Source organism: Coturnix japonica, chromosome 9 (assembly GCF_001577835.2).
Source record: "Coturnix japonica isolate 7356 chromosome 9, Coturnix japonica 2.1, whole genome shotgun sequence".
NCBI classification, from domain to species: Eukaryota; Metazoa; Chordata; class Aves; order Galliformes; family Phasianidae; genus Coturnix; species Coturnix japonica.
The window spans coordinates 4,273,708-4,300,702 of NC_029524.1; the positions used below are offsets into that span (position 1 = coordinate 4,273,708).

The 26,995-nt window shown below is 40.1% G+C and overlaps 1 protein-coding gene across 9 annotated transcripts in view; it reads right to left on the minus strand.

The window, feature by feature from the left end:
* Window positions 1–22,361, minus strand: part of PER2 (period circadian regulator 2) — a 39,768-nt gene extending 17,407 nt beyond the window's left edge. The window contains exons 1-12 of one of the 9 annotated variants that reach the window (XM_015871192.2): window positions 21,917–22,015; window positions 15,469–15,520; window positions 14,860–14,913; window positions 12,672–12,833; window positions 9,368–9,469; window positions 7,718–7,985; window positions 7,190–7,258; window positions 4,547–4,580; window positions 3,964–4,118; window positions 3,340–3,461; window positions 1,763–1,964; window positions 220–271 (exon numbers count right to left, since the gene is read on the minus strand). In XM_015871192.2, coding sequence (XP_015726678.1) covers window positions 220–271; window positions 1,763–1,964; window positions 3,340–3,461; window positions 3,964–4,118; window positions 4,547–4,569 — 554 coding nt within the window. In that variant the 5' untranslated portion in view covers window positions 4,570–4,580; window positions 7,190–7,258; window positions 7,718–7,985; ... (3 more) ...; window positions 15,469–15,520; window positions 21,917–22,015. 9 annotated transcript variants of the gene reach the window in all.
* Between the last annotated feature and the right edge of the window lie 4,634 nt (window positions 22,362–26,995).

Below are 26,995 nucleotides of genomic sequence, written 5' to 3' on the forward strand. Positions count from 1 at the left end.
TCACACTGATTAACTTCTAAGGTGTAACTTCCTGAAACCACTTAGCAGTAGCTTCAGCTTCTGCATAGCTTCAGCAACAGCTAGATGACAAGCATGTGCTTGGCCTTACGTTCACATTATGGAATAATAAGAAACTTTAAACTATGTGATTCTCATAAAGGTCAGATACTTTGTAATGCATGGTTTCATAACACTGAGTCTGTTACAACTTTGTCTTACCTGATGCGACAGAAAAAAGATTTCTCTTCCATGCAATCCTGGGTGGAAGACTCTAGAATTATTAAACATTTTATAAAAAGTTACAAATTACTACAACATTATGATGTTTAATGCAATAACTATAAAACAGATGTAGCCTGTATCCCTCCAAATGTTTTAGGTTCCCAAAAGTCTTTGATTTTATGCTTTTCTGAGACTGGCATGTGAATCACAGCTGCTTGTTTAGTAAACCTTATGGCACAAACATATCTAAACAGTTCTTTGGTCTGAACTGTTCACTTATCAACTTTTTCACTAACTTACAGCATTGACCAAAAAAGTGAGTTTCCATGACCACCCCCAGGCTGGACTTCTTTCCTAGAAAGGACAGTCAGAGCATCAAATACATTTGCCAACCTCCACCTGCCCAGCAAACACAGGCATCTCTCACAGCTTTCCTCCCTTCTCCTTTGAAGTCTCCTTCCCTCCTTTTGAAAAAGTGGCCACAGACTGATTTGCAAGGCACACCCCAGTCTTTCAAAGACCTCACTGTGCAATATTTCCATTAATAAAATAAGATGCGGATGTTGGTACATAAGGTACATAGTTCTATTTAAACAGCATTTCTGATACACGAAACTATACATGAACATTAAAAAAACTACAGAAAGAAAAAAAAAATCAGTAAGTTATGTAGGTGAGGAACATGAACAATCAGGATCAAATGGGTAAAACTGAACCTTTTTTGGGCCACCGGTTGGGCCAGAGACTTCAAAAGGTCCTTTCTGATCTATTTAGTGTACAAATTACTTTGTTCTTAATTGTTTCCTCAAATTTAATACGGTTTGCATTCTGACTTAACTTTGTAGACTTAGTCTACAGGGATTGGAATTTCAAACATTTAGAGCAGAACCTGAAATACAAGTGTTTGCTTAAAATAGTTGGCAGCTATCTTTCAGTTCCTAACAGCTGTCACTGCACAAGTAAAACAACCCTCTTACAAATACTAAGTGACTTAAGAGATCTAACCCTTCAATATTAACATGTCTGACATCATTTTCCTATGGCTAAAAGAACAGATACACAAATTATATTTGCTAAGTGCTTAATGATATTAGCTGCAATACATCTTTCTATATAGTAATTAAGGTGGCCAGTATACAAATCATAACCATTTTAGAAATAAGAAGGCAGAATATTATCTTTGTTTTATCTAAATAAATAAATAAATACAATTAAAAAACCCCAAACCTCTGGTCATTTGATTGCAAGAAAATTGTGGAAGACAAATCCACTTTCAGCATGAATGCCCATTTTAATTCCAATCATCAGTTGGATGAGAGCAGCCCAGGAACCAATGAATAATAGCTATCAGAAGACTTTTAGGTAACAAACAGGCTTTTCTGATATATAAAGGCATGTTATACATGCTGTATTGTTCAGAGAAGTTCTAGTAATGCATGTGTGCTATACCCTCATGAAGTGATAGGAAAGGATAAAAGGATATTTCAAAAAAAGAGCATGACTGAAGAACAGAGAAATATCTGCTCTTGGGACCACTCACCAGCTCTGCTGCAAATATTCCAAGATGGCAGTCTGTATGGGGTGGTAGAAGTATAGAAAACACTGACATCCTGTGGTGCCAATAACTCCACAAATTTGGCATTTTTAAAGTAACTCCTCTTGCAGCGCAGAATAGAAGCAGCTTGATCAGAGATGTAGACAATTTTCCCAGTAATTAAAGAAACAGCAACAGCAAACATATCCTAAGAAGAAAAACCTCAATATTAGGCAGTTTAAAATACATTCTTCGATGTATTTATTGTTTAAACAATAAGATAAAACAAGACACCAAGATAAAAGTATTAAGTTTGAAATAAAAAGGAAATAGAAAAGACAGTTAAACCACATCTATTTATGGAACAGCTTAAAACTACGTGAATTGCTTTCACAATAATATGTGCGTTACAGCCATATTTGACATTTATGAGACACAGCTGCTTTGTGAAGAGTTGTTTATGTTAGTTTGTTCATCCACTACATAATGAAAAAAGTGCTCTAAACCAATTGGTAAAAATAACGAGTAGACAGGTGGGGAAAAAGCCCCAAACATATACAAACTTCACTTGTATTATTTCTTGTTGTATTTGTGCTCAACACAGAAGAGTTCTCTGCGTCATAAACTTTAGTGCCCTATCCACTGTTACCACACACAAGCCTAAGAACTGTCGTCAGAACACTGTATTTATAAACTTGTGCTTTGGATCAATTGATACCTTGTTCAAGTTGCACTCTAGAGTACTCTATTTGTTTCACATTCTGGGCAACTTTGTTATTCATAGGTTCAACAGAAAAATAAGACCTCAAACTAGGGAACATCCTCTACCTACCCATTATTTTATTAATTTTGGGACTACGTAAGATTCAGAAGGAGGCTTTGGGAAAAAGATAGTGGAAAGCACTCTAAGTTTGGGTGTACTTATTGTTGACTTCCCATTTCTAGTGTTCTAGGATTATTATGGGAAAATAAAATAATCATTCTGACCATTTCTAAAAACCTACATTGATCACCATAGCTGCTCTTATCTAAAGGAGAAGACAGTACCACTGGATCACAGAGTAAGCTTGTGCCAGCTGCAGAGACCACAGATACCACAGCAGAGGACTCAGCATCACACAAATTCAAAGAGTTTGGTCACTTTTTAGTCACATAAACACAAATAACAGTTAAAGCATCTCAGATCCTACACAACTGGCAGCTCAAATGATTCACTATGTCTCTATACTAAGCTTTGTAATGAGATATACTCTAAGTGCATCCCTTAAGCATCCTAAGAAAACTAATTATTTTACACATTTCACAGTGCATTACATCACATGGATATTCAGATATATCACACCATTGCCCCTAAACATGAGGCACAATTCATATGACCAAGTGTTGAAGCTATTTATTTCCCTCTTAACTCACAGAGGAAAAAAAAAAAGTTTCTCCTTCACACTCACTGGAAGGCAACAGCCAGCTTCAGATTATTTGGCCTAGTCATCAGCTTCTACCTTATGTAAAGGAGGCATGCTTGAGAATTCCTCCTCCAAAAAACGTTTTACATACACACTGTGTAATTGTCTCAGCATACTCACTGCATTTTTCATGATGTATTCTGAGGTTATAGTCTCAACTTCTTCCACTGTATAAGATGACACATTGAGTCCAGAAGGCTGGGATTCATTAATCATCAACAATTGGTAATATTCCTCATTGGCTACATTAAGAACATTAAACAATTTATATTCAGAAGTAAAAATCACATTAGCATGTAGACAGCCTGGAATAAATTGATTTTTTCTAGCACAAACACAGAATGGGCAGTTGGAAAGTCCAGGTACTCTTCCAAATGAGTTCTTCCACAGTGGAATTTCCTCATCAGTAATCCATGCACTTTTATCCATTTTGGCATATTCATATACACATCGTATTATATTTTGGTTTTGTTTGACAGTTTCAGAAATTTGAAGATAAATCACAACTTTGCAAACAAATTTACAACAAATACCAGTAAAATGCCAAGCATCTGGCAAAGCTGCTTTAACTCCCAAGCAAACCTGTGTTAAAGGTCAATAAATGAGAAGACCATGCAAATTCTTGCTTACTGAGGTTCTGAAACATAATAAGCCTTGCTTTATAGAGACAATCATTTAAATTCCTATTTAAATATTTAATTTTACCCAGATCAGTTTTATTTAAGCAGTATCATACTTGATTACCTTTAACTTGTTTAATGCTTTTAAGGGCATATTTCAATGTTGTTAGGACACTAGATTTGCCTTTAATTCTCTTTTCAGCAGGAAGGTGAGCTTTCAGCTCTTGTAATGTCTTCAACAATTCCTTTTGTGTTTTGGCTTTAGTAGACTGCTCACTGCTGTAAGATTAAAGACAAATAATAAAAAGTTACTTGGATGCTCGGAGTAATGCATCATCCTCACAGAAACTCAATACACTGACAATCATCACACACTCAAATTTGCACACGTTAAACTTTTCTATTACTTAGCATCAACATTCAAAACTTATAGTAATTCTTAAATTAGATACAATGGCCTCAAATGGAAAATTTACCACAACCAGAAATCTTATTGTAAAATATAGACTGCCTGTATGTGAAACAGTCTATCTATATACATATATACACCCAAGCACCAGTGAACTTTTTTTTGCACCAGTCTCCCTTCCCCTTTTTATATGTATATATTTTTTGTGGTATATCCCTTAGTTCCTTTAAAATTCAAACTCTCAGAAATGTTCATGGACTTCAAAGTAGAGAAGCAGGAGGTCCACTCAAGTCTTCACCTCCTGTTCGAGCAGGTTCTCATAGGAAAGGTCCCTGAAAAGGGAATGGCAGTGGGAGAGCATCAAGTTAACAAAACAAATGGAGAAATGCTTGGAACAATGTATTCCAGTTAAGCATGGCAATACATTAAGTAACATAAGGAAGGCTTTGTAAATATGAAGGGTGAAGAATCAGAGGAGGCAGCTGGAGACAGATATTAACATTTCTCAGGAGCATGCTCAAAAGTGTTGTCTCAATGCAGAAGGTCAAGCTACAGCAATAATCAGTGCTAACGCTAGAAAATTGCCTTCCTTTGCAATCCCTGTTATCATTATTTAAGAGTGATGATAAAAATCAAAAAGGAAAAGAAGGGAAGAGAAGGGATGGAGAGGATGACAAAGATGGGTGACAAGTGGGCAGGAAACAGTTTAAAAAAAAATCACCTCATCTTTGTCATTGAAAGAAATTTTAAAAATTAATTAATCGCAACAATTTAGAGGATTTCAGACCTTTTCTTAAGTCTCCCCAAAAATCAGTCTGTTCTTATGAAAAGGAAGGTCTTCTACTACCAAACAACTGCCATGGCTGGCACACTCTATAGAGTTACCCTAAGGATGGCTGTAGAAACAGCTTTATTGGCAACTGCACTACCCTTACTGAAGTATTCAGTAAGTGTCCTCAACTTCCAGGAAACTTTCAAGAGGATTTCAGATTTTCCTTTTTTCCCTGAGAAATTTAAGAAGTTCTTCAGGTAGATCAACTCATCTGACAGGTTTCGGGTATACTTCACCCTCAATGCTTAAAAGGTAAAAAAAAAAAAAAGCTGCTGGCACTAGAATATATGACCATAGTACTCACTGCACCATAACACTATGATAAGCATATAGTACAGTTACTCACTGGCTATTTTATACTGAGAAATAAAGGCAAAGGATAAGAGAATATCGTACGCCCTTGGGAAACTTAATATTCACCTATACACTAAAATCACATGTACAGTATGGCTTGACAGTATTAGATTGATGCAGTCTACCAGGGCCTTTGCAATAGAAGAACAGTCTATGCTAACAGCAAGGAGGAAGAGAAAGGGAGAGAATGTGAAATAACAAAGCATACTGCTGTTTTTGTACTCTCTGGGCCTGCTTCATAGAGGTGGTCAAGAACACTTCTGCCAGAAAAACTTTTCCAAATTAGCCTCTAGCAGTAACAAAAGCAGAAGGCTGACCTCCTCGGGAAATCAGTTATGAAATTCAAAAACGTTTTTCTGAAGAGCTGCAGCATCAGTAGCCAGCCACAGGGAAGGTTTGACTAGCAGAATACAGAATCAGCAAATTCTACAAAAATAAGAACTTTCCATTTGCTTTATGCGCACAGTCCAAAAGGTACATGGTACAAACACTGAATCCAAAGCCCACTAGACTCTGAATCAAAAGCTAAACCTACAGCTTATCAGCCTATTGTAGGCATCTCTTTCAAGGCCATCTCTAGGCATGCTCAGTCAACTGAGGTCATCATTTTCCCATTCCAAAAAGACCAAAGATGATCAGAATATGCTCTGAATGCAACTGTGACTGGCAGTGGGGGAAATACTGTACCATCTGGATTACTGAGCAAAGAGTTACTAATGAAGATTGCTGCTTTTGTTTAAAGAACAAGAAAATTGAGTCAACAGGAAAGGAAAATTAAGAAATGCTTTTGGTTCACTCTGTTCTTGATGTTGAGCTAAAAAGTGAACTCCAGAACACGATTTCCACACAAAGATAAAGCAAGGAACATGATTTCCTTGTGTCCACAAGTCAGGCACTATGTTCAGCACACACCAAATGATGCAAAGGAATATTTTTCATTTTCGTCTTCAGGATCTGTAGCAGGCAGAAAACTTTCAGGTAGGTAGATACGTATGGGGATCTTAACATCAGTATGCTAAAGCTGCCCAGCTTCATCTGCCAAAGATCAGGTTTTGGTCTCCTGATCAAAGGCTGACTTAAAACAAACAAGCAACAAAAAATCTTCAATTGCAGCAGGGCACTCTGAAGTGTCTAAATTGGAGCCTTCAATGACACCAGGTTTCTCAAGGCTATCAAGATCAGAAGCAAAGTTCATACTGCATTCCTGCAGCTGATGTTAGTCTGTCTTTATAGACTTAAGGCTTGAATCCTGGTGAATGGAAAACAGGACAGGCAGAACTGTATGCCTGCTGGACACCAAAACATATCCAACTCAATGGGTGAACTCCAATTTTAAAATATTACTGGGCCGTTTCCAGGCAAGGGCTTCAGACTAAAATCTGAAGAGCAGAAAAATCCAAGAAAAGTCTCAAAAAATAAAATAAAATAAAAAATCCACACTTGAAGTGAACCACAAAAATAAAACAGAGGCTAAACTACCAAGTCAAAATAAAGGCTAAGAAACTTTGCAAGTCATCACACAACTTGTGCGGAACAGCTACAAAAATCTCTAGTTTGATCAGGTGGTTAGGAGGACATGCTGCTGATTGCAGAAAGGAAGAGAATCAAAGACAGGACATCATCTCCTATGTGTACTTCAATTTTAGCCAAAGCAACATCAACACACAAAACAACATCAACAACCACCCAACTTATTTAGTTTTCAGCATCTGTTATCACATACAAGCAAATTACTGAAAATATATGTACATTTACCTGCATCCACTGCTAGACTGATTGTGTTCAGAGTTTGCAATCATCAGACTAAATGCATTTGAGCTTGAACTAAAACAAGGAAAGGCAAAGAGATTAAGATTAGCAAACTTAAAAGTTATTTCATTTTAGTTTTACAGTTGCTTAGTTATGATTGTCTAGAACAAAAGTCAAACTTTAAGAGTCTACTTAGTACAACAAGTATGGACACTATACCTGCTACACATTTAAGAAAGTACCTCTTTCTCTGTATTTCCTCTGTGCCCTGTGCTTTTACTTCAAAGATGGAAAATAGCACAGATCCACTCTATTAAGAACAGACTGACACTTTTTACTATGCAATTACAGGAGTTGGTTTACCAAAAGAATACATACATAAAGCCAAAGAAGCAATGATGAGGAAAAAAGCAAACACATAGATTAAGTTTGCCCTATGAAGCACTGCATTTGATAAAGTAATTCAAATTAGATTCAAATGGTAGAAGCCTTCTGTGAGAAAAAAAGTGAACTTAATTCAATACTAACTACTACCTTTTGTGACAGTCTGAAGATTCCATAAGCATCGCTGAATCTTTCCCATTTTCATCAGACTCATGGCCATGAGAATCATGTCCACTGGAGTAGTTTTCATTTGTCTCATTTCCACTGAAGTCATTTCCACTGGATCCACTGCTCATCTCAATATCTTCCTGAAGAACTTCAGGAGAGTGTTCAGGTTTTGGCTGAATTTCAGAATCTTCAGCAATCATCTGGCTATGGTTACTTGCAAGTCCAGAAAACTCACTCATTTTCTGTTGCTCTTTTAAAGAGAACAATGAAGAAATGTTTTCACTGATATCAGCTTGCTGCTCAGGGTTCTGCTCCTCAGTGCTAGAGTAGAACCCCCTGACCTCGATACAGTCCACGGGACACTCATTAGAAACACTGCCAAGATCAAGTCAAGCCATATTCAGAATTTTCTGTCTGTAAAGATTCTGTCTGGAAGTACAGACCCACAAATCTGAGGAAGAAGGGAAGGAAGAACAAAAGCAAAACTATTTTCTTGTCTACCTTTGCTGACAAACTGTAATTAAAAGTTATATTTAAAGTTAATGTACTCAGCATTTCAGTAGTGAACAGTTTAAGTTAAATATAATTGCAATCCTAACAACATTTTTATTAAAGAAGTATTTACCTTCTAGTAAAAACTCAGAAAAAGAGGAAGTGGAATAAACATGAACTCTTTAGAAGTTTAAATATTCCGTTGTTTGTAGTTGTCACAATTTTTGATAGATTTACTGCCTGGATTTGGACAGTAGCTGGTAAAGAATATTTTATGTTCAATGAAACTATTTTTCTGGCTTTTAGTTTACCTTGGAAAACAGAAAGATTCAATTGATGCATCAGGTGATACCTAGCTATGTATGGACTTTAATTATTATTAACTATGCAGTCTTGCTTTTAAGATCAATTCTCTATCAGCAGAATTCTCTCTCTACCTGCTCTGTACAGAAGTCACATAGGTAAGCAGGATGAGGGAAGGAGAGAAACAAAGCATAAAACAATTTATTTATCAACAAAAAAAATATTATGATACAAAAAAGCCTGAAGATAATTTTAGCCATTGATTACTACCAATTCAGGGGATAAAAGGCCCAGCACTGTTTAGAAAGGTAAACTTAAAGCAAAACAAAAAACCCTGCTTTTAAAGCAAATTATAATACAGAGAATATAGGGAATTTAATGAATAACAGACTACCTAAAGGAGAAATGCTTTGTATAGTTCAACTTTATGTACAAAATAAAGAAGCTTAATCTGAACCACCTCTCCATCTAGTTTAACAACCGACAGATAACAATACTGCAGGTTATAAGCTAAGATTCCCTGACCATGCAATGGAACAGGAAGAAAACAAGTTGTCTTAAGAATCATGTTTGTTCCCTCCTCTTCTTCCTTTAGAATATTCAAGATTACAATTCTTGACTAATAAGCCCCTCTGGAATAACAAAGGCAATAAAAGAAGGCTGCAAGAAAGTTTTGTTGTGACCTCTGTTAGTATTAATTGCAACAATTTGCTTTTGAACATGTTTTTAATATTTTTTGTGTAGCCTTTAACAGAAAGCTTTCACTTAATAAACATTTAAAACACACCATGATTCCACTTCCCTCCCACAGAAAAAGCATTGAAACTATTTTCTTACCCTTTTAATTGCTGTTTTTCCAGACATTCTACATTTATTTCAAATTTTTCAGAAGAAAAAACTGCACTTCTCCTCCTTTGGCCACAGAAATATGCAAGATATCTGTTTTCATTTGAAAGATGAAGTACAATTTAGGGACATATATTTAAGCTTTCAGCAATGGTGATGTATTTTCTCTTTCTATATGTTTCTATAAAAAGTGAATAAAAAACATTTTTTCCCCAAAAAGATTACTTAGCTTTTTCTCATCTAATCTCAGGTCTGCTCAGTCAGACTGCATGGACATCCTGTTACGGTGCTGCACTGAATAGCAGCATACAGGCAACAAGTTACACTTCAGTAGCTCTAACAGCTGTTTTCTGGACTAAGAAAACAACTTTAGCCTTATAAATTACAGAACTGAAACATGCAAGAAAAGAGTATTGACTCTTAGATGAATTGTTTCACACAGAGAAACTTAAGAAGAGTTAAAGGATATTGCTGTCTTACAGTTACAAGTGTACCTGCTAGTAACTTGTGTCACTTGTGGAGCGGGATATGAATAGGCTGCTGCATCTAGCTAGACCTCACTCTCAGACAGTGGAAAATCTTAAGGGGAACATCTGCATGCATACACAGGCAGCAAGCAAACACTTCAGGAATACAGAGGGTCACCCAGCCCAGAGAGATTAATTAATGTTGAAACTAATCTCAAAGGGCCATAATAAATTGCACACATCCATTCCAATTAAAGGCTTGAATAAATATCCAGTAAATAACCAAACCAAAATGAAAAGGGAAGAGCAAGCATGCTTTCCTAGTCTGAAATCCTCCCCAGATAGGCCAGCTTGAAGAAGTTAACTGCATATCACATCCAGTACAGTAACCATGTACAGACTGACATTGGGAAATAAAGGAAGAGCCCTGATAGGTCTGATCTTGAGATAGATTAGCGCTGTTCATTTTCTTAACTTTCTGCTACATCTCTCTAAATTTCTGAAGCAAGGTTACGTTTGGATTCTGAGAATAAAAACTCAGTCTTAAATTGGCACCAGTTAGATTTGATTTTAAGGTAATTGGCTCACAAAAGCTCTTCTCTTCTAGAGCAGAAAAAGCACCCTATGGTCAGTCTGCTGGAAACTAGCAGTCTGAATGAAGAAGGCAACGCATTTTCACTGAGCAGAAAGGTTATGGTGGATGTGCAGAAAATGTCTTCCAGCTACTTATTAGCCAGAGAAGCTCTTATCACACACACTAACATAATGGAAAGAGTCTGAATTTCAGTGGTCCCAGAAGAACATGCAAACTATTATGGGTAAATCTTGAAGAAGCAACAATTCAACAAAAGAACTAGGATCAGGACTATAGAACAGAAAGAAAGAAAGCTTCTTCTGAAACCACGACACAAACTAAACCTTATTTCAGCAAAGACCTGGTCATGTTTGAAGAATAATTTATTCCAGATTGGTTTTCCCCCAAAAAAAGTTAAGGCTAGTGCAGACATTTAAGGATAAGATGAATTAATTCAAGAACTGAGTAAGAGGAGAGCATCCAAAGACTGACAGTTTGCTTGAGACTAAATTTGCAATTAATATGAACTTATCAATATTAAAAAAATGAGGCAAGAAGCACACCACAGTTTATGAATATATTTAGGCATTAGTGCTCAGGGACTGTAACTGTATTAGCATCAATAGGCAGCATTCCTCATGGTGAGGATTTTAGCTTACTGGAGGTATAATCAATGTTTTCTGCATATCTTCTGTAGGATTACCTTATAAAATGATAATGTTTTCTCATCTGTATGATAAATAACTATCAGAGATTTAATCCTATCACGCAATTTAAGGGAAAAAAGAAGAAAATTAATGCCTACAATGGATGCACCCTCCCTGTGCAATTAGACCATAATTGAGTGCTTGGTAGTAGCAAAGAGTCAGGGAAAAAAAAAAAAAAAAAGCTTGTATCTCAGTATATTAATGCTTGTTTACATCTTGTCCAGCTGTACAACTTCACCAGCAATAAGACCACAAACTCCTCATTTTGCAGCAATAGAACAATTGGGTACATTCTAGGAATGGGGAAAAAAATTCCTATTCTAACTGCTCTATGAAGAAAATAATAGAATAACCATTCCCAGAAAGACTGCTTGAAAATACAGGATTCTTGTTTTTTGAAGACTCCTCATTTCTGTGCAAACTAGCATTTAAATTTTTTGGTTTTTTTTTTTCCATAGAAATAAATGAGGTGTAAACCAGAATTTTCTATTTAAATCAAAGTTAGCATTAACATGTAGAACATCACAAGTAATTCATAGAACTGGATTTCATAGCATTCAGAGCATACAGTTTACAATTTGTTGATAAAGATTCACCTTCAAGCTCAAGAATACCCTAAATGCAGAACTCTTTATTTATATGGCAAGACATAGCCTCTATCCAGAGCCAGACAAGTGCCAGTAACACCTATGCAGGAAGAAATGAGCCTATGTATCAGGCCAGGCCCTTGCATCCAAAGCAAAGATACTTGCATCTGCATTGTTTCCTTTGTGAAAAAAATTCAAGCCTCAATTTAAGAGCAAGTATACTTTTAGGCTGAAAATCTCTTGCTTTGAAATAATGCAATTCACAGTTCATATTGAAAATATGAGTGAGCATGCATATGACTGAAACCAGTTTTAAAATAAAAGGGCTGCACCAAAAGTAACGCCTACTATTTTATTATGTTGGCCCATGGCATCAGAGGCACATGTTGGCAGTATGGCAGGGGAGGCTGAACCTTCCCACCAATATTCATTTACATTTTGTCGCCATGTGACAGATGGCAGCAGAGGGTCAGTCCGACAAAATGATGTCTGACGTGGAAGCGCGTATGAATCAAAGGGTTGTCACTGAATTCCTTGATTCAGAAAAGATAACACCCACTGACATTCATCAACTTTTCCTGATCATTTCTAGAAACCAAATAGTGGATATGAGCACAGTGAGGTGTTGGGTGGTGCATTTCAGCAGTGGTGACAGCAACAATGGCTCACCTCCACTGGTACAAGTTGTTACAAGCATAGCATGTAGGCTTTGTTCATTGCTGGCAGAAATGCACAGCTAACGGTGATGTCTATGTTCAAAAATACTGTTTTGTAGCTGAGAATTTTCTCTATCAAACAGCATTATTGTGTTCTTCATATGTGTTGCAGTCTCCATAGAAATAAATAGGAGGCATTACTCTCAGAGCAACCGATGTAAAACAGAACAAGTTTTCTGCATAAGCCCTACATGAAAAAAAATAATAAATAATAATAGTTGTAACAGTTATGTATGTTCCTTACCTGTTTTTTCCTATGAAAAGTTTGCGAAAATGTTTATCAAGCTCCCTCCCAGCTAGCATCAAAAGCATGAAGTGCCTAGGTCCAGAGTCTCCCACATGGATTCAGCTCTTGTCTCATCCTCTTCTACTGGAAATCTCTGACCATTACAGAGTCCGGACACCTCTACAACTATAAAATATAAAAGAAATACCTGGGCCCCCCAACAGTGTCCTCTTCAAACAGATACCAGAGAGATGCTCAGTTATGCCATTCCTACGCAGATAAATATTGGTTAAACATGAAACTGTCATCCAGCAGAGGAATTAAGATATAAATATGCATTTATAACATTTTTATCCTGGTGTAAGGCTTCACAAAGCTAGAAAATAACAGAACTTTCACACTGAATAACCTCTCATCTCTGCATTGACTTCTGATTCACTACCAATATAGTGTTACACTATGTATGTTAAGGCCTACACAGGCTGATGCAACCACAAAGGACTAAATTCTCCTGTAGAAGACAGAGGAAAATGCCCAATCTTTTTAACAGAACCTCAGTGTGCTAAGAAGTTTATTTGGAATACCCAGTTTTAAGATCTGATCTAATAAACCTAGTTTTATCTCTGTAGCTTGCTACAAGCATTTGTTCTAGGCAGCATGCAAACTGCAAGTTACAGAATGGCTAGGGTTGGAAGGGGTCCCTATTGGTAATCTGGTCCAATCCCCTGCTTAAGCAGGGTCACCTAAAGCCAGTTACACAGGACCATATCCAGATGGCTTTAGAGCATTTCCAAGGATGGACTACACAACCTCCCTGGGCAACCTGTACCAGGGTTCAATGGCCCCCATAGCAGACAAGTGTTTCTTTATGTTCACACACAAGCCTGTACTAGCAAAGTTCAAAACTATTATTCTTCTTAAGAAAATCGCTTTCCCCAGAAAGATCCTAGGAATTTTGTAGAAAGAAGAAAATATGAAGGCTGTTCTATTAGATGCAATAAACTAAGTACTTTGGTACAGGCGACCACCATGTAACACCAAGTAGAATAAAAATGAGAAGTTCCAAAAAGCAACATTTGTGCTTTAAACAATTACATCACCAAGTATTTCATTTGAATATGCAGAAGGAATGTTTGGAATGGTGTTCAATTCCCAAACTAACTGTTTTGGCATGCGGCCACATTAATAATGCCTTCATTTAAAACATTACACATCTACCAACAGTTAGAAGTGTGTTTGTGTTGGCCAGGCTTAAGGAAGAATTTATTCACAATATTCCATTCTGCATAATGCCACAAAGCTGATAAGTGTCTTGCAAGTCTCAGATTACAGTACAAATCTGTGTGTGTTAGTTCTTTAAAGGCTGTGCCTCTATCGTTATTATATATTGATAAAACAGGATTTAAACAATAAGCTCAGTATCTCCGACCAAGCGTGAGAAATAGCTTTAACTAGAGCTACTTTGAGATACTGTCACTTTAGCATCAATACTGAAAATGTGGAATGTCCTCCAACACCAGTTAAATCCTGGTTTAAAAGTCAGTTCATCCACTTTCCTCACAACTTACTTGCCTCCCTGAACTGCATATTTCCTTGAAGTTTCTACCTTCACTAATCAAGATCTACAAGAAATTCACAAGAATTTGCCTATTTATGAAAGGACATAGCTACTCTCGAGTTTGAAAAGCTTCATGATATTTTCACAAAGGGGAAAAAAAGGATTTAAAAGTATAGGTTTGAAGGGGGTGTTCAGAATAGGTGCACAAACCATTTTGATTGCTTATGTCAGTTAAATCTGCTTATGCACTTCAGAAGATAATAAGAAAAATACTACTTAAAATTCTCATCATGAGCCTTCCTACAGTTTAACTGAGAGCTAACACAGACCTCTATCAGAAGGAGTTTCATCTTAAACTATATAGAAATCATTCAAAACAAGATTTTCAGAGAGATAGTTAAATCTAATAATAAAACACACAGAGATTAATCAGAGGAAATATGCAATTGACTGAATAAACCCAAATCCCAAAGAACTAACATAGTTCATCTACCTAAGCTCTTTTCTACAGAAAGTCTGCACTGACAGTATACAAAGAATACAGAGCTTATGGCAACATTTCCTTTGATACTGAGATCAGCCTATTGCAAGCACAGACAACTTCAGGATTAGGAAAAAAAAACAAACCACCTGTTTTAGGGAACACACCTGTATTACACGATCCCAACCAAGCAGACTTTCTGAAGAGAAATGAAGTCACACCTGCAGTATGGAAACCAAAGAAACATTATCAGCTTTAAGAACTTATGTCAAGTTTTGCAACTGTTTTTAATTATTGGAAAAATCAAGCAGTGTAGTGTTAACAGCAAAATACATGGTTTTATTTTCACCTCTCTTAGAATACTACGTTATTATCAAGAACTCTTGTCCCTTCCCCTCTTTCTTTGGAATAGGATTCCATTATCAGACCACACCTACAGTAGAATCACTGTTACATTTTCTTTGCAACATAGACAACCTGCTGCCCTCATTCTCCTTTGAACTCTTTTCCCCCTCATGTTTAATTACTTGAATAGGGATTAGAATAGTATCAGTTTGTTACAAATACTGGGTACTAGACTAAATTTCAGTTTCCTAACAATTCAGAGAAGAGACATTTCTGTGCGCTCAGTGATACTTCATACACTTTTTATAATCTTTGAAAATTGAACACCCTGAATATCTTCATAATTTGCAGCATTCTGATAGATACAGCTCAAAGGAAGCATGCGACACAGCAAAAACAAAAATCAATTTCTTAGGGAGACCATGAGATACCTTAATGAACACGCTCAGTCTTTCCAAATATGAAAGGGTGATCAATATATTCCTAGAAAACAAACAAGAAAAAAAAAATAAGCTTTATTTGAAAAATAAAAAATTATTTACAAAATATAAATCAAGACCATTTAACGATGCAATACAAGCCCAACCACAAAGACATAAACTCCACTGATGAAGAGTAGTTACAAAGACTGTAGAACAAAAATCCATCTGCCCTCGACAAACAGATCTTAAATGGACATAAGCTCATATAAACAATCAACTCTATTCCTGAAGCACCCATACCAACTCTACTCTTTCATTTCCTACCTGTTCTACAATTAGTTTTGATATTTTTAGAGCTCCCTATTTTCTCCATGGTGTAGCTAATAGGAAAGAGTTAGCCTCAGGTAACTGGACAAAGTCAACTCAGTCTTACTATGAATAGCCCAGTAATAGGGCATTGTTGACCTTAGCCACTTTACCTCATGGAAGGTCAAACAATCTCACCTGTGCTGTGATCACTGAACAGGGCCAGCTCCTGATTCATCATTTGCTTTCTTGAAACCATAAGCCAGTCAACAAATGTAACCCCCAAAAGCAGTCAGGGCAACCACGCAGTCACCTGGAAGGAATTATTTTCTTTTCTTACAGGTAAGCATTCCTTATGCTGTGAACCTCATCACTAGTGTTCAAATACCCTCAGTGGATCTGGACTTACCACTTTCCCCCCCAGAGCAAATTGTCGTTCTCAAGTTTACTTCTTAAAACTTGAACAAGAAGCCATGGCATAGAGCTAAGTTTAACTGCCAACAGGGTGGGCATTTTCCATGAGGGTAAAAATATATATATTTATATATATATCTCCAGTGTACAGGATTGTTGCAGTGTGTTCCAAGACTTCTTGAGAAGAGGCTAAGTGTGGTCTGCTGTACCTGATCCCTTGTACTTTCTAGACTTCCTCCCAGTGTTACAGCAGGCTTTACCTGCTTTTCAAAGATGAACAAAAATGCTTTGTATGAAATGTAAATTTAAGGCATTTGGTTTTCTAAATAGAAAACCATTTCTGCAGAAGACCGGAGAACATCCTAAACCAGACAACAGTCAGAACTCCTTTAAGTTTGCACAAGTCAACTCTTGACCTTTTGGGGCAAAATAAGAGATACAATACATTTAAGAAAGTGCTGTCAGTAAAAGGATGATCAAGCTTTGCCATGCAGTTATATATATATTTCACCTTTGTTACACATGGAAGTAAATATAAAAGCATCTCCAACACTGTATTTCAATTTCATCACATTTACCCAAATTTACCTAAGTTTCAGATGAATGCTGCTCTTCAGATACCATTACGGTTCATGTCTAATTGCAGACTTCAGTCAGAAAGTCTCATTCTGGGAAACTGTGCAGCAAACAGTTAATAAATCCCACAAAGCACGGCCACCTAACAAACATCATGTACTCGTCCTATAAGCTGGATGTGTTAGTACTGAGAAATCAGAGATCAAGTCACCCAGGAACCCATAGTAGAGTTGTAATTGAGAGCAAAGAAGTGCGTTATGTACCTAAGATCTTCGTATAATTAAACAATGTAGTAGAAATGTAAAAGTACATGAAATAAGGTCAAGCACAGAAATCATACCAAGATACAAAAGAGGGAAGGAATAAGGAGTATAAAAAGTGAGATCAACAGAAAATAGAAGTACTACTAGAAGTACATCCTAGACACCTCATCCCATCTTCTAGAGCTTCATTTAGAGCAAACACGTACGTTATTCACACAAGCTAAGGACTGGATCTTGGAAATACAGCATAGCATGTGTTCAACATTTTAAACAACAGTCTGAAACACCCATACAACGAAATCCCCAGTGATTCTGCCTACAAGAAAAGCATTAAAAACTACCACCTAGAAATAAAACATCAGACCTCCCCATTAATCTCAGCATGTAAACACACTTTTCCCCACTATTGTATCTTTTCAGGATGAACATCAGTCAGCTCATATAACCTGCAAAGCAACCTTGTACTCCAAACTTGTACGCCAAACAAGAGTGCTGCTCCCTGTTTCTCTGTTTATTCACCTGCATAGAGCATGGCAAGCCTTTATAGGGATAAAGGCTTCACCACCACAAGTAAAGCTTTGCTTTCTGTTAGGAGAAGATGAAGGAAAAGGGAGACCATAGTCCATGACTACATAGCTCAAGAGAGGTAAATTTAGCCTCATTTCTTACTGTGTTCTAAAAGTGAATTGTTTAAATCAGACTTCCAAAACAAGCCAAAGGAATCAGGGTTCCTCCAAGACTGTAACATACTATTTCAGCAGCAGCTGAAAACATCTGTACTAAGTTTTTCTTTACCTAATGGTAGCTTTCACACACACATAAATTAGTCTCATAGCTTCACTTGTGTCCATGGACAGGGATGAAGAACATGCACTTCAGAACTACTGCCTGTGCAGCTTACAACAAACTTGATGCACTACTGCTGTCCCTCAGGAATGCAGTGAGATAGAGAGGACCGAGTGGAAGGCTGGACTGGATTGGTACAGCCTAACACAGGCAGTTAGAAATCCTATCTATACTTGAAAGATAACCTTTGAAACACCAAGCAGAGGCACAGATGCCTGCACTGCTGGCAGGTAGAGCACAAGCATGCCCGGTGATCTACTAAGCCACTTACTGGAGTAGCAGCCACTACATATGCTCAGGCATGTGGATTCCCATGTGTTTGTGTGCTTCCCTACCACAGCAAGTTGTCAGTTCACTGTCAGCATGAACAAAACTTGCTCCACAGAGTAGCAGGGACTGGAGACATACACAAACCATCCGATACTCCTTTGGCCTCCTGCCATTCTGTGTTCCATAGAAGTAGCCTTGGGTCACAAGATCTCCCAGCAACAGACCCCAAAATCACTCGCCTACAAGGGGAGTGTCTGACTGCCACCTTCCTTTCACCCATGCCATTTAATCAAGCTTCACAAAAGGAAGTATTTAACCTGCAGCTTAAAAGAAAATGTCTCTGCATGTCAGAAGGAGGAGTCAGTCATTCCTCAGCAGGCAACAAGCAGCAAACAGAAGGTTTGCCTCCCTTCCAACAGCACAGGTGGGAAGAATATCCTGGCCCCCATCATAGCGGTGTTGGGGGGATCATATAACCAAGGCAACAGTTGTTAAGCAGGAGAGGAGTCAGGCACCTTTACACACTACACAAAGCATAGAATGGCCTGGGTTGAAAAGGACCACAATGATCATTTAGTTTCAATCCCCCTGCTATGTGCAGGGTTGCCAACCACCAGACCAGGCTGCCCAGAGCCACATCCAGCCTGCCATCTGTGGCACTACTTTAAAATCTACTGTTTCCTGCATCCAAACTTACCTGCACCAAAAATACAAGTCAAAGCAGTTTAGAGTAATATAATTAACATGACATATTTTTATGATACAGAGCTTGACAAGATAAGTTAACGTAATAAATATTTCAGCAGTTTAGAACTTGCACAAAAGGGATAGGATATAACAGGGCGGACAGCATGAATGCAGCAAGATAACACAGCTAAAAATGTCTGTAATACACATCCTCAGAGGAATCATAGGCCACGCAACCAAGACTGGACAGAGAAATTCCTTTTCAGAAACACTGGATAACCCAGTGATTACGATGTGGTAACATCATGAGTATAACACAGTGGCTACAGCACATCCATGCCAAGTATTACGCAATTCCTTCGTAAGAACATGACGTTCCCTTTTAACATAGGCCAATGATAGCAGGCCCATATAAAATACTACAGTCAATCTAAACTAGTCAGAATTTACTGTTCTTTTGATTAGTGATAATCTGCGTGTCTTTATACACCAAATCTGCCTCATCCCACACTAACTTGCCCACGTGCCAAGCCCAAACTTTTCTACAGTAAAGCACATTTGAATATTATATAAGTGTTAGAGAAATAGGGGTGTGGCAAGAACCCAGGAAGAAAGAAGAAAATTGGTTTATCAGTCTGTATCTAAAGCAAACACTTCCCGGTCAGAATAAAGTCTGAGGGAGAAGAAAAGTCTAGAATCCAATTCAAACCATTTTGCTTCCTTCTCATACTGCAGCTCAGCTCCACCAAAAATCTCATTTAACCAAAAAGTGATTTTTCACAAGGGAAATTTATTAGCATAAAACTATATTGTTCAGAGAGAAGCTCAAATAAGTCTATTTGAAAAGCTGAGGCTGTTATGAGCTTAAATCTTCATGATTGAAGATGTCTGGAAAAGGTATTAGACTGAGAGCTACCACAGTGTGCTGTCTCTTTATGACTCTCTGTAGAGACATAAAAGGAATATGAGTAAGCTGTAAGAATGAAGATTACTTGGATTTTCAGACTGCATTAGTGTGTTAAAATAAATATAGGAAGCCTACAACAAACCTTAGCAACTGACAAATAAAGAAGTTGGCAAAACCACAGTCTTTGGATCACAAATGGATCTAGAAAACTTGCTGAACTTGAAAAAAGTACACAAAAGGCACAATCCTACTGTTTGAACCTTCACATTCCATGTTAGACCAAGGCCAACTACAGCACAGACTGTGTTCTCTTACTGGGCAGAGTGTCCAACCTCGTGCAGACTACCAGCCACTCTAACAAACCATTCTCCCTTCTACCTTAATCACCCCAAACTACAACAGAACTGAAGGATATGACTGTTTTCTTCCATTCCAGGCCAAAGGCCCTCTCTGAGAACACCCCCTCAGACCAGGGATGAGGCCTCCACACCTCAGGACCACATCCAACTCACAGCACTGATGGCAAGGCTTGGATCAAGAGAAGCCACTGTCCCATTTCTCCAGTGAAACTTCATCACTTTGCAGAAATAAAGTAAGAAACAAGAAATCAGAAGAGCATGCCAACGTGCACGAGTGTAAGAAGGGGCCTGGTATTACAGCACAGTGACAGGGGCTCTCTCACTGACATGAGCTGAGTTATAGGCCCTGCTCTTGAGTTCTGTATGTGAGATCCTCTGTACAGTGTGCATGAGCAGCACTGTGCTCCAGGCCAGGATCATGGACTAACAGACACTGGGACACCCAGAAGGCAGGAAAAGTTTGAGTTTCACCAAGTTCAATGGCCCCAAACAGTCCAAAGAACACTGAGACATTTAAAGAATAAGACCACACATTTAGCTGACAGCTTGACATATTTTGGTTTTATCAAATATACATTACCAAAACTAAAAAAATAAGTAGATATTACTTGCTGCTACAACAGCGATGCACGTGGATTTAACCTTAACAACAAGCAATAGCGAGCTCCAGAAGTTCACTGCAGTTCTGAGAAGTGACAGCTTGCGTTAGCTGCCACCTGTAAGCACTCCATGGTTACGGCAATGCTGGCAACTTGAAGCACTTCTTCATTGCACTAAGACACTTGGCCACAACCCTCTGGCTGGAACAGTTACATAATTTCCACCTTTCCACCTTCATTTGTGCAGATGTAAGGGGAGGCTACTCCGTGTCACAAGTACAAGGCTTCAGTTATTACGTGCGAAGAAGAAATTGAAAGAAACTTCGTGGCTGACGGCCAAGAGGCAACTAACTTATCACAGCTCCCTACCAGGGTACGCTCGAGCCACGTTGCCGTGTCTGCCCAGACCACGATGTCAGCAGTTCACTTCGCAAGTCCCACAGAACTGCTATAGACACCCCGTGTGGTTCTATGAGCTCTCACAGCACACAGAGCAGACCTCATCCTACCCAACCCACCGGGAGAAGCCGGCTGTGAACCGTCAGCCTGGCAGTTACCGTGCGGCTCGTTATTTGCGCGAAACTCTCCTTACATAAACGGTTTTGTAATCACACATGTAATAGCGAGCACCCCATGTCAACAGGCGTTCCGCCGCCGTCTCAGTGCACGGCGCTCCCCCGCTGCCGGACCTGTTGCCCGCTCCACCTGCGGCTCCACGCGGCACCGGGGTAGAACCGGGAGGGCAACGAGTGGGAGCGGGGGGGGCGCCGAGCCTCACTCCCGCACCCACCCACCCGGTCCCGCAGCACCGAGCTCTCACAGCGGCTTTATGCTACGCAGCCACCGGAACGGAGCCCGGGGTAACGCACTACGATCGTTCGCACCGAACGGGCCTCAGCGCCCCTCGGCTGCCGGGCCGGGAGCCGCCCCCCCCACGACCGCTCCGCACTCCGGGCCGCCGCCCCCTCCGTCGCTCCCTGTTCCAGACCCGCGGATCGGGCACAGAGCCACCGCCCGGTGCCGGCTGTGGGGCAGCACCCGGCAGGCCCCACACACAGCCCCACACACGGTCCCACAGCGGGAGAGCCTCGGCCGCGGGGTTACGTAACCTCGGCCCGGCGGACTGAGGGGAGCGGGGCAGCCCACCGGCCCCGCACGGCCCCGGGTCACCCCCCCACGTTCTCCCGTCCCCGCCGTGTCTCAGTGATCGCCCCCCAGCCCCCAACTCACCGCACACCCCGCATCCACCCGGCGCGGCGCAGCCCGGCACCGACTTCATACAGGCAGAAACGTGACCGAGCGGCCTGAGCCCGCCCCTCCCGCTCTGCCATTGGCTGGATCTATATGACGCAACCTTAGGAGCGGGGCGGGGGCGGGGCGCGCCGCTCTCCCATTGGCTGCTCGGCACGCCGCTCACTTTACATAAGCCTCACGTGTGACACCATGTTTCCACAGCCGGCCGCCACCGCCGCCGACTCTGCCCCGCCGGCCTCCCCTCCCCCCCCCCCCCCTCCCATGGCCGCTTCCCGCCGCCGCCTCCCCCTACCTCCTCTTCCTTCTCCCCTCACGGCTCCCCGCTGCCCGGTCACCTCCTTCAGACCGCGGCGGCCGAGGAGGGCAGAGGTTACATCACGCCTCGGGGGAATGGGGGGGAGCGGCTCCGCCCCTCGGAGCCGACGGCGACGTCAGCGGCCGACCATGGCCGGACCGAGCGGGGACATGGCGGGGCGGGATGAGGAGAGGAGCGAGGGACGGGGCGGGACGCGTTACCAGGGAGCGGCCGTACACAGAGCGCAAACAGCGGCTGCACGGAGCTCCTTACATAATGCGGGAGTGCCCGCGGCCCGCTCCTTGTGCACGAAACTGACGTGCCGGGTCACAGAGCTCGGAGCTGCCTTCCTCCTGCGCTTAGTGACCGCTGGAATCGCCACGGGAAGGTTTAAACACAAAGAGGTGTTCAAGGTACGTCCTGTTCTCGTGGAAAACCAGTTACACCAATTACAGTGCGATTATTTGCATTCCAAGTGTAAGAATGAACTTTTCGTGTTTATTCCCCTACACTCAGTACTGACGTTTCCCATCTCACAGTGAAAAATCCACGTATTCCTCGAGCTGCTGACGCTGAGTTGTGCCCAGGCCCTACACTAGGCTGCACTGTGGTGCGGGAGGACCCGAGATGTGGCTGGTGCAGCAGCATTGCCCTCTTTCTTTCCATATCGCTCCATGTGCATCAACAACACTAAAGGCATATTTTGAATCAGTCCATATGTTTATCTTTTTCCCTTTTGCCAATTCTAGGGCCCTTGTGAGGGCTATTATTTCAGCTTTCTGTGCTGAGGTGTTTGGAGGCAAGGCCTTAGCCTCTATTACCTTATCAATGGTTGTTACCGCATACCCTGCTTTACGAATCCCATGTCGAACAAAGCTGCTCCCGTCTGTGTACCAGTCTGTGTCCTTTCGGTATCTGAGACATTAACGAGTTTATTCACATTCTGAGCCTTCTTCATCGTCACACGTGGTGATGAAAAGAAGGCACAGAGATGTCAAAGCTCTGCCAGCCTTCATGTGAATGCAGCAATAGGGTGTAAGCGGTTCTGTATGCGCTGCATGCAGTGAAGTTGCTCCATAGGAAGTAAAGCAACAGAGAGCCATCAGGGCTTCCACTGTTTATCTACAAAATGAGGTTAATGCTGCTTCCCTCCCTCACTGTGCTTGGTGTTAAGGATAAGTCCATTAGGTCCATAGATATTTAAGCAGCAGCTATAGCAGAAACAGCTTGTGAGTAAAGTACCCTGCAGTATTTAACTCCTAGAGAGGAGAGGGGGCAGGGAGCGGAAGCATTAGGACCAGATCCCACAACTGGATTTGTTGTGAAGCACAAGTCAGCTTATCAAGATCCCTATTTTAGTTTGCACTCCTCTGAAGTTTCTAATTTAAAGGCTAATCCTAATTAGATACTCTGTATAGTTTGGTCAACTTAATGGTGTTAGTACTTCACGTCCAGCACTTCATCATTCTGTTTAAATGATCTTTGTTAGGGATGGATGGATGTACAATGACATTCTTTGGGTTCCATGGGATGCTGTGATTTTTTTACATCATATGCCCAAACTACTCATCTTGTCCGTGTGCTGAGGGCTGCACCTCTAACCACATGTTGTAAGTCAGGCTCTTCAATCAAGCAAAAACACTGAGGGCCCTGCCTGTCCCAGCTTTCTAGAGTGCAAACACAAGGAGCTGGAGGCAAACTGTGGCACTGTGCTACAGCTGCATGGGTTCCCAGAACAACCAGTACAGATGCACATCCATCACTGTAATGCAACATACCAGTTCTAGCAGGAGAACAGTGATTACCATCACCAGAAAAAGCCAGTGCCTTCTATGCGCTAGTATCGACTGGATGCATTCTTTGAGTTCTGCTTATTTTGAAAGGATACAAAACAATTGTTTCAGTCTAGGCGTACACTCACAGAGAATCAGTTTAAAGTTCTACTCTTGCCACTTTTTGATATTTGTACAATAAAATATATTTAAAAAACAATGCCATGCACAGAATGGAAAAGTAGTTACTCAAAAAATGATCGTGCAACTGGAATAAATTCAGTCCATAGTTTTCTGATGTACCTATTTTCTGAAAGCTGGAATCATGGATGTAGGGTTGAGTTATTGCAGGCACCACCAGTACAACATAAGTCAGGCACGTCTCTGCTGGAGCAATGGATGTTACTAGAGATACAATGGCTCATCTGTTAAGAAAACAACAGGGGATGGTTGTGAGTGGCAACAGGACAAAATTCAAAGTGAAACAGTTTGTTTTAATTTTAAGCTTCCCTTCTTACTAAGTAGCTATAACACAAGGGCACTAGTAGCAGAATCAATAAAATACATTTCCTTGTGTGTACACAGAAAAAAAATAAATTAGACAAAGAATAGATAATTACAGAAAACCTTAAAATAGTTGTGGGCTTTTGTTCAGGCTGCTTTTTCTTTTCTATTGAGTTGTAACTGTTGGAGTGCAGTGACAACAAATCGTTCACATAGAAATTCCTTTATGTAAGTCAATTTCAACATACAACACAGCACATCTCTCACTAGCATCACGTGGGGCACTGTCCTGCTTTAAATTCCACCTGGCTCCTCCATCTAGTTTTGCAAGGTAATTACCTACCTGTGTGAAACAGGAGGAGGGTAGCAGGCCTTCCTAGTAGGATCCAGCCAAAGCAGCCAGCTTCGGGCTCTGCAGTTTTCTTTCAATTGCAGAACTAGCATTACCCAAACTGTACTACTGATACTTTGTTTGCTACTGCATCTCTTCCTTGATTAGCATCTTTGTTGTTGTTGTTCCAGCACAGTATCTTTCTGAATTCCCAAAAGATTAATTACTAGAGCTCAACTTTTTTTTTTTTCTTTTTTTTTTTCTTTTTTTTTCTTCTTTTCTTAAAAGATTTCACATTAATAAAATGTAATTTAGGAAAACTTTTTGTAAGTGAAACCATTACCTCTGACACTGCTTAATATTATCAGTACTCCACCCCCACACACACCCCTACCCCCAAATACTGGATCTCTTCCCCAAGTCTGTTACACAAATTCAGAAGCAAATACAGCTTTGAGAACTCCCAGGCCTAGGGTCATGCTGTAGTATCAGCAACTCATTTTGTATCAGCAACTCATTTTCAGCAGTCACCCTCACAGAAGTCTGAAGAAATCCTGAGTTCCAATCCGTAGGGCTTGCTGTGTCATTTGGAGCTTTAGTGTATGGTTTCACAATATAGGGGATCTAAGGCCTTATAGAAGCACCACAAGGAATGGTAACACTGCCTCTACTGAGTTAAAAAGTAGAGATTAAGCAGCTGTGCTGTCAGCTGGATTAGAAAATTGATTTGACTGAAAAATCCAAGGACAGTGGTTTTTGGTTGGTTCATATCACAGCTGCAGGACCACTTAAGCCAAAAGGAAACAGGATGGAAGGCCAGAGTTTGGGTCAGAGCAGAGATTCCAGAGCCTACTGATATTAGCCAGCAGTGCATGGAATTATGGAGTCGGGCATTCAAAATGAAATTTGCATGTCATTAAACTAACATAAAAACACTGGTAAGGGATTACAAACAGAAAATGCATCTTCATTATGTTGGATTTTTATGCCCTTTTCTGCACTGAAAAGAAGTTCCTCCATCAAAATTATCCATTTAGATGCTTAAAGACAGCTTTCATGTGGTCTCTGAGCTGGTCTAACACCCTGCTTTCATCAGCAGGGCACCTGAACAGCAGGGCTGTGACCTGGTGCTGTGCCTGCAGAACAGAGTGTAACCCAGTCCTGAGCTCCCCACAATGACTTGATTCCTCACGTGCTCCTTCTATTGGTTTAAAAGTACACAGAGTTACTGACTTCCATCACACTCATAATCTCTTTTTGAACTCAGTAGAGTGAAATATTATCATTCTTAGCAAAATGGAGCAAGAGATACACCCTCTTTTAATAATAGAATAAGGCCAAAGAGACAAGATCTAGGTACTGCCTTCCCCTCTGGTGAGCATTTATGCAGTTTTTATTAAATTGTCATTACGTAAAACACTGGACTGTGACTTGGCACAGGATTGGAACTGGGCTCTTTCTTGTTCACAGATAAGCTTCTAATAGTTGTGCATGGGGTCATGCTGCTGCCCTTACTGCCAAGAACCTGCAGGTACAATTCTTCCATAATTTGTTCTCATTTCTAAGAAACAGATTGTAACATTAACTGATTATAACAGAAACCTTTGTAAGAAATTGGATGCTAAGTAGCAGACTGTTCGAATCTCTTCCAAAACATGTACAGCTCTCTTCATCACGGTCATAACTCAACCCAGACAATCAGGTATTCATTCCTTCTATTATGGCTACTAATCACAGCTCAGTGATTTATAGCCAGCGAGGAAGGAATTTAAAAGATTTTTAAATTATAAGGAGCCTATTTCCTCATATTTCTGAAGTGTCTCTTAATTAAAAACACTTCATTTTTAGATTGGGTTTCTCATTACCATTCAACCTCAATTAGTTTTCCAGTGTTAGTTCACACGAGACACTTTGAACTAAATACAGCTGCTACTGAAGTGAATGGAATCTTGGTTTTGTTTTCAGTAGAGTGTGCATACTAACTGGTTGTGTTTACTTCAGAAAGAGAATCTAAATGAGAAAGTTCTGACAAGCCACAAATTAAAAGGGAAATGACAGCTCACTTTGCATTCTTTCACTGATCCATAGCACCAAGGACTGAGGGACTGACACAAATTCTATTATTCTAGTAACTTCTTTTGATTTAAATAGTT